We start from the raw sequence: 8,868 nt of genomic DNA, 5'->3' as shown, positions 1-8,868 counted from the left end.
GAGCTTGGTGAACGCACTGCCATCTGCTGGTAGAAATTGTCGAAAACCACAGCTTCGAATGGATTTTCGCAATTATTTAGTCGGTCGAAGACGGTTCCAAAGATTTAGATAATTACAAAACAAAAAATAAATAAAATAAAATAAAAAGCCAAGAAGAGATAGATTTATAACGTAGTTAGCAGTTCATTGTTTGAAATCGGGCATATGTATATGTGTATATATATACATACATATACAGTTATATGTATGTATATATATATATATATATATAATAACGGTATCGTCGAGGAGGACAGATCTTTCGTCATTAACAAGTGCACCTCTTTACGCCACACGTGGTGTGGCCCGTCAGTCACTGCCACTGTGTATTTGAGAGAATAGGAGTGGCACAACCTGTTTGTTTCTTTTTTTACATCCAACTTCACTGTGATGAAAATTAATAAAGTTATCAATGAAAAACATGACTGTGATTATCTTTTATGATTAATCTATCTTGTTTTAAAGAAGATTTTTTTAAGAAAAAGAAAACTATTAGTAAAAAAAAAAAAAAGAATTTTAACAGTTTAAATAAATCTTTCTCTCTTTCTCTCTTTCTCTTTCTCTATAAATATATGTTTAAGCATTTTGTAAGAATATGGTGAAAGGAAAAATAATAAGAGTAATAATGTGCTTATTGTGATAATTATGAAGTAGAATTTTTTTAAAAAAAAATTAGCAATCGTGAAATATTGTTATAAAATATGGTAGATAAATTAATATAAAATCTTCTTAATATAGAAAATACTCGAGTATATTTAGTATATATACATATATAAAACATATCGTACTCTATAGGGTTTAATTATTATTATTTTTAGACCAATAAACAATATAATATATGCATTTTTTAAGTAAATTTATGCAAATAAATTCGAAAAATATATATTATTATATTCTCTCATAAATGATTTTCTTTTCTTTTTTTTTTAATCTATTGCCAATTTTATTTTATTTATTTTTTTTAAAATTCTTTTCTTAGTTTAGAAAATAAAAGAAATTTAAACAAAAACTTTTCTTCGAAATTTATTATTTACACTTTCTTCACATAAATCGTTTTCGAGACTTTTCAAAGAGTAAATTTAATATTTACTCTTGTGAATCGAAATGATTTTCATGAACTTGAGAATTTAGAAACTTGCATAAATTTCCATAAAAAATTCGGGTTTTTTATTTATTTATTTATTTTTATTTTATTTTAGCAAGTAGAAGTTTTTAAAAATTCACTTCTAAGAAGTCGAGAAATTAACAACTTGCGTAAATCGTTTGCAACTAGGAAAAAAAAATATATATATATATTTAGGATTTTAGCTGTTAAAAAAAAGCTATTTTATGAGATTTAGAATGTAACTAAAGGAAGGAAAAAAGTTGTTTTTAAGAAGTTGAATATTTAGTAACGTACTGTACAGTACACACACGAATTTATTCTCAAGAAGTTAATTTTTATAAATTGTTCTTGATAAGAAGAGATTTCAATAATCTAAGAAAACCTTTTTTTCAGGGAATAAAGAATTTATTAACTTGCATAAAATGTTTTCCACTTAAAAAAAAAATAATAATAATAATAAAATTCTTTTTAAAACTTTATAATATTTTTACGCAATTTTATTTATCATGGAGTGTGAATTTATTAATTAATCCTTGATTTAAAAAGTAATTTAAATTAAAAACTTTTTAAAATTAATTTTTGATGTAATAAAAATACGTGAAAAAATGACTTAAAGATGTATTTTTTTTTTTTTTAAATTATTTAAATTAATTTTATAGTTATAATTTAAGTAATAATAATCACCAATAATTTAGAATTTTGTCACTTTTATATATATATATATATATATATATATGTTTAATAAATGTAAGAGTCTTTAATATATTTATAAAAAAAAATTGTTGTAATTATTTTTTAATTTTATAGAATATCTCGACTTATTAATTTTAATTCTGTTTGAGGCAAAGAAATCTTATATCAAGTAGAATAATATTAAATTTTGCACAAATTTTTTATTAAATTCTAAACTGTCAAATTCTTTTATCTTTAAAAGAAAATTTAATCAAGATATCGGAAATGATATTATTTAATTATTTTCTACATTTTCAAAACTCTCATCAAACATATTTCTTTGGGAAATAAAACTTTTAAATCGTTTCCAGAAGAAAAGAAAAGGAATAAAAATTAAAAAAAAAAAAAAAAAACATTCAAACAGGAAAAATAATTAAAATTTACATATTTCCCCCTTTTAAAGCTCTCATTTATAAAATAAGATATTTGAAATCTGTTTTTTTCTCCCCCTTTTTGTAAAGATTAAAATTTAGTAATTTTTTTTTTTTTTTTTTTGGTTTACAGAAATTTTGTGCGTAGTATACAAAGACTCGAGTGCTTCGTTAATAAAATTTCGTCATAAAAATACATTCAGTTTATCGATAAATATTCGATGATTATTTAAAAACAATCTGATTCATGTCAATTTGACCAGGAACTTTTTTTTTTTTTCTTTTAATTTGAACACATCAAAGGCGTCCAAGAATGTGAGGTTCGTCCGCTTGAGCCAGTTCGTCATCTGGTGCAGATTTGTCACGTTTTCTCTTTCTGGAACAAATCACAAATATGATACCAGCAATCACATAAAAGACAAAATCGAGCCACGCCAATATGGAAGAATAACCAAATTTCCATTCTATACGCTTAGGAAATCTTCCAGGAGCATATTTCTGTTCGTAGTGAAGGCAATTAATCAATACTTCGATGACTACCAGAACAGCTCCAGCTATAAGAATAGAAAACGTGCTTTTTTTTAGTGTTAAATATAATAACAAGAATAATAATCTGTATTAACAAAAAAGGAAAATATTTTGTTGCCTAGGAGCAGGGTAATTACAAATGTTAGTGTAAACTATTTATTCTACAAACATTATTATTTATTTATTAATACAAGCGATGACAATAATAATAATAATAGTAATAATAGCCATCCCCAATGCAACGAACAATAAACGAATTCCATTAAAATATTACAGTAAAACTTGTGTAAACCGGAATCGCCGTTTTGAACAGGGGTTTTAACGTAAGAAAAATTCGTTCTGTTTCGAAGAATTTTGCCCGTTTAGGCAGGTTTCCGTTTTAGGCAGGTTTCTTCTTTTATAAAAATGAACGTAACCGTAACTTTACTAGAAAATGTCATTATTCTAAGAAAATATCAAAATAAAAAAAAAAAAGAATTCATTCATTCATTTTACTTGGCACAAATTCTTGTCAAAGATTCCAACTTGAGAGCAAAAATATTCGGTTTTTATTTTATGAAATAAGAAATGAATTGTAAAGGAATTTTAACTCTTACCTGTAAAAAAATGTATTCCTCCAACAAGTCTTTTATAAGTATATCGGGGTTCTTTAAACGTGTAAAGGCTAAATCCCAATCCCATAAGCATCAACAATACAGTGATGACTGAAAACACCGCCTCTGTCCTAGAATAATCTGTCAATAAGAAGAAAATGAGTACTTTAAAATATATATATATATTATGTAGAATTTAGCTGCCGGTTATAAGAATTTTTATTTTTAAAAATCAACAGACAAAAGGAGGTTAACGGAATGAGAGTATCCAATTTAATCTGCTTCGCGCAGTTGTCTAACTGATTGGCAAGTTTTCAAGACACGAGTTCTAATGTTTACAAAATAAACAGAATTAAAATTACATAGAAACTAGAAAGAAAAAAATATATATTTAGGCACGAAAAAAATCTATATAAATAATTGTTTTTTAAAAAAAAATTATAATTTAAAATATATTTTTAATATTTATCACAAGATGGCAGCACACAATATTGAGTAATTAATGTTGCCAGTTAGAACGTAAATTTAAAAAAAAAATGCGAAATTTATTTTCGAATTTAGATTACTCGCGTTATTCAAATTTTTAAAATCATTATTTAAATTGTCATAATAGTAATATAAATAATTTACCTATAACTGTTTTATCCAATTCTGGATTACTATCAATCTCTTCTTGAGAGGGAAACATCCTTACGTATCTACAAAACTCTGAAAAATTAAGTTTAAAAGTTTAACACGGAAAAAAAAAAATATATATATTATAAAATTCTAAATTAAATAGTTAAATTTGGCATCGTCAGAGTCGAAAGCATTTAACAAATCATTCTAAATATGAAAATAAAATTGATAAAATTTGATTTTTCTTACAAGCGTATTTGGATAAATGATTTTTCAAAATGCAATTTACAGATAATACAAATCGAATGAAATGAAAAAAATAAAATAAAATAAATACTAAAATACAAAAGAAAAGGGAAGAAATATATAATATGCTTCAAGCTATTCTTTATTTGAATAAAATATATTGATAGATCAGTTGCAAATATTGACTTATTTAATTTAAAAACTGAAACGTTAACGTTAATTACAAACGTTTAATCAGAGAATAAAATTTTACGAGATAAAAACCGAAATTTTTGAAACTTTTTTAAGTCCACGAGGCATAAAATTCTTCAATTTTATTCTACTCGAACAATAAGTAAGAATTATAATATATATATATATATATATTCTATTTAATTAATTAAATCTTAAGATAAAAAATTTATAAGACATAATTTAAACAAATTTTAAAGATTTTTTATTAAGAAATTCGACTTAATATTAATGAAATCGTTGAAGATTTCTAATTAAGTAGCGAATGAAAATTTTCTTTGGTTTTATATCCACGTGAAAGGGATTGACTCGTTTCTAAAGACCAAAATACTTTGTGAGTCAGCACATATTCTACAAATTGATCAACAGCAAGAAGGATTAAAGTCTTATATTGACACATTCGTCTTTGCATATAACAGTCGAGTACAAGCTACTTTGTCAATTCACTTATTTTTGTTTTTATAAGCTTTGATCTTTTATCTTAATTTCTATTTTTAAATTAATTAGATTCTTACAAAAGTTTTCTTTAATTTTTTTATTATTATTATTTTATTTTTTTCGTATAAAAATTTATTACAGTAATAAGAATGCAGGAAAGATCTTATTGCGAAGATATTATTTTATAAAATGATATTGTATATGTATGTAAATGACAAGCATTATAACAGTTGAAAGTCCAATATATTACATATATTTCGGAATGTCTGTTGTTTAGTTAGTTATTTTCGAATGTTTATGTCACGACATGTCATCGAAGGGATGCTTGCCAAGTGGATGGAATATCATTTCACTTACTTTTTTAAGAAGAGAATGTCCTTAGATCTGTCACGTTTTCATTAATAGATATAGAAACAATTCCTTCAGAAAGTAAGCGTTAATATAAAATTATATTCCGTATTTTTCGTTACGATAGTTATTTAAGTTGTTTCTGATGCAAATTTGACTGGAATGAAGCTACATCCTTCTTTTATTCTATTGATTTTTCTGAAGTTTTCTGACTATTAAAGAAATATCTTAAGAGAGAGAAAGAGATTGAAAACTTAAAAATCTTCTAGAAAATTATCTTATCTAATTTCTTTCAAAACATTTCTTTCTTGAATATTTTACGAAACATTGCAGATTAAATAATTCTATACGTAATATATACTTTATTCAATAATTATATTAAAAGTAAATATGTATATTTGCAGTTGACATATGTCGATTTTAAAGGAATAAAACCCTGTAGGGATTTCTCTACAAGGTTTTTTTTTTAGTTTATAATTAGAAAACAACGATTTAATTCTTCATACGAAACAGAGCGGTGTTATGGTTATTTTCTTTTTTAATTCTTTAGTTAAATATAATTGTAAAACAACGTTTTATAATACGTATATACACATTTATATCTTAAATCTTATAATTACAAATTAAAACTAATCAATACGCAATTTATAATTTCAAGAAATAGAAGAAGAATGTAGAAATTCTTTATGTAGATCTACAAGGTATAAATTTTTACAAATTTTAAAAAATATGTCATAATATAATTTATTAATATTTTTATTTTGAATATAAACTGTTCTTCGGGCAATTTTCTCTAGAACATTCTATATATCATACAGTAGCCTATAAAGTTCTTTTATATGTACCTTCTATTCTTAAAAGTAAACTATTTATAGCAAAATAAAAAAAGAGAGAGAGACGTAAGAATACGTGCTTAGAATAAAACATGAATTTGAGATGTAAAAAAAAGATAAATTATATAATAATTTTACGTAAGAAACAATATAACAACATATATATATATATATATATATATATTGAGTATTAAAAAATGTTTATTTTAATAATAATAATGAATTAATCTTTAAAAATAGAATGCCATCCCCGATACAACGAACAATAAAGGTTTTTCCATTAAAATATATATATTAAAATAGAAAAATAACGTATAATTTTATTAATAATGAGTTAATTTAGAGCAGATTGTAGGGGAGATAACTGAAATAGAACAATAAAAAAGGCATTGTGGTTTATTTACAAAAGGAAAAAAAACATTGTTGGAATGGGTTATTTAAACTAAACAAATATCTAAAATAGGTAACGATTGTTAAAAAGAGTATCAACGTACCCTGTTCAGTTCCGTTCTGAATCGTCGTTCGACAAAGCCTCCAAAGTCCGACATTACTTCTCAGAAAAATGATTTTGGTTCTGTTCATATAAATGCCAGCTCCAGGTGCGCTGAAGTAATACCAATAATCTGTCGATATAGATACGAACCATAGTAATATACCAAGGGCACAACCAGCTGTCACTGCTATCAATAAGCGTTGCTCTATGACTCTTTGGGATGATTTTTGAGCCATTTCTTGTCTCTTAGCATTTTTTTTCACTTCATAATTCCACTCGGTACGTTTTCGGTGTTAAATAAAGCGAATTTATCTATTATAATAGAAAAAAACAATTGCAAGATTTCAGCTATAAATCTTATAATTAATAAAATATTCAAACTTATAAAGGAGCAGTTTAATATTTTATTAGGAAAAAAAATAAACGAAGAATTTTATATATATATATATATTTCGACTGTAACCTTAAGGTACAGTGACATTAATTATTTTTTCCACTTTTTTTACGATATTTTGAAAACGGTGATGATAGTTATTGTAATAAATGATTGCTAATTGTGCCAAATTAATTTTAAAATAGGCTTTTTTTCTTACTTGGCATCGAAAATTTGATAAGAAAAAAGAACTTCGAGAGAATAATACTGTCAAAAGTTTTTGACGATCGCTCGAAAAAAGCCTAAAGTATAGAAGAATGCATTGTAGAAATCAACCAATCAGAACGATTCCAAATCCAAGTTAGATAGTTGGATGTCTGACAACCATTTCTTATCTGTGGGGTCATGCAATGCTTTCTATATATAGTATTTCCATTGTTTCTCATTCTGACATAAGGCAACTCGAACAAGGTAGCATTCTTACGCACAGAATGGCTTTATTCACTATTAATAATGTGGTTAAATTATTTTTATAATTATTTAAAAAAATTCTTTTATCCAATTAATTATTAAAATATACGTCCCCCCCCTTATAATTAATATTCTTAAGTTTGTAATATAAGGATCTTAAGGAAACAATGTCTTACGTAACCTCCAGCAATTTATAATTAGCAACATTGTACGAACGAATTATTCATTAATCATTTAAGAAAAATAGATTTTATACTACGCAATTATAAGACTATATTTAAAATACTTATATAATAAATTAAAATTGTCTTTCACTTTCTTTTTTTCCTCTTTCTTTCTAATTTAAAAAATTTTAATGCTGTTTAATCGATAATTATAAAGCAATAAATTTAGGAAAATATTCCTTATCCTTAGAGAATATAAACGTTTAATCTTACCGATAAATTTTCTCGCTGTGCTTATTTTTTAGTGGAAAACTTGTGATAAACTGTTGTGTGAAAAAGAGGAGCAGCGCTCAACAGAAAAGCAATCCGGGACAATGTACTACGCTTGTCTGAAGTTCCTCACTGGAACACTCTATAATCACATGGTATTGTCACATGATCCCAATCACAGTCTCTAGAGAAAACATATGTGCCTTCTACAAACGAATAAACGCGAAGAAACACTCAAAATTCCATTCTCTGGTCGTATTTCTTGCTACTAAATATCAAGATATTTGAAAGAAACTAAAAATATAACTAATTTTAAGTACATTTCCCTATGTTAAACCTATTGAAATGAACTTAAGTTTAGTGTAAACTTTCGAAGTGTATATATTGTTTTAAATCTTTATTTTACTACTTTGAAGCGATTATAATATAAATTTATTAAAATTTCATTTAATTTATATATATATATATATATATATAAGTCTATCGAAATAAACACAATTATAAACAGTTTCCATACGTTAAAAAAGTAATTGTTCGTATTATTTTTATGAAATTTAAACAGCATATTTAGGAACACATTGAAGTAATGACTGTAAATTTTATGGTTGGGATGGTTGTATGGATATTATTCTACAGATAAAATAAGGCCCAATGGCCAAATTCTGTTGTTACTGTAGTAAAAGTTTCCGGAAATGCAAGAGTTCTTCCACAAAAGATTGAATTGGAATCTTTCCAAATGATGCAGTTTCGAGCTCTAACATGGCTTCTTAATGAAGTAGTTTTGCTTTACAACTGCACTTGAGCTTGAAACCGAAGGCCAGATTCACATATGATGGATTTATTTTTCTTTATACATCATTTTATATTATTATTATTATTCTATTCTAGATTAAAAAAAAGAAAAAAAAAATAGAATTAAATATTGATAAATTTATAGCTGTTATAATTTAAATTTGGAAAATAAATTAACATTTTTTTTGTTTATCTCATGTATAAATTAATATCTTTAGGGAAG

The 8,868-nt window shown here is 24.9% G+C and overlaps 1 protein-coding gene across 1 annotated transcript; it reads right to left on the bottom strand.

The window, feature by feature from the left end:
• Window positions 1–2,017: 2,017 nt before the first annotated feature.
• Window positions 2,018–8,014, bottom strand: LOC136977183 (epithelial membrane protein 1-like). Its single transcript, XM_067272630.1, has 5 exons — window positions 7,857–8,014; window positions 6,577–6,887; window positions 3,999–4,076; window positions 3,372–3,509; window positions 2,018–2,801 (listed from the first exon to the last, which is right to left on the bottom strand). Exons 2-5 carry the CDS (start codon window positions 6,809–6,811, stop codon window positions 2,545–2,547), a joined length of 708 nt encoding a protein of 235 aa, XP_067128731.1. The 5' UTR covers window positions 6,812–6,887; window positions 7,857–8,014; the 3' UTR covers window positions 2,018–2,544.
• Window positions 8,015–8,868: the final 854 nt, after the last annotated feature.

Source organism: Centruroides vittatus, unplaced genomic scaffold, assembly GCF_030686945.1.
Source record: "Centruroides vittatus isolate TY-2023 unplaced genomic scaffold, ASM3068694v2 contig_452, whole genome shotgun sequence".
NCBI lineage: Eukaryota > Metazoa > Arthropoda > Arachnida > Scorpiones > Buthidae > Centruroides > Centruroides vittatus.
This window is presented reverse-complemented; position numbering and strand designations above follow the sequence as displayed.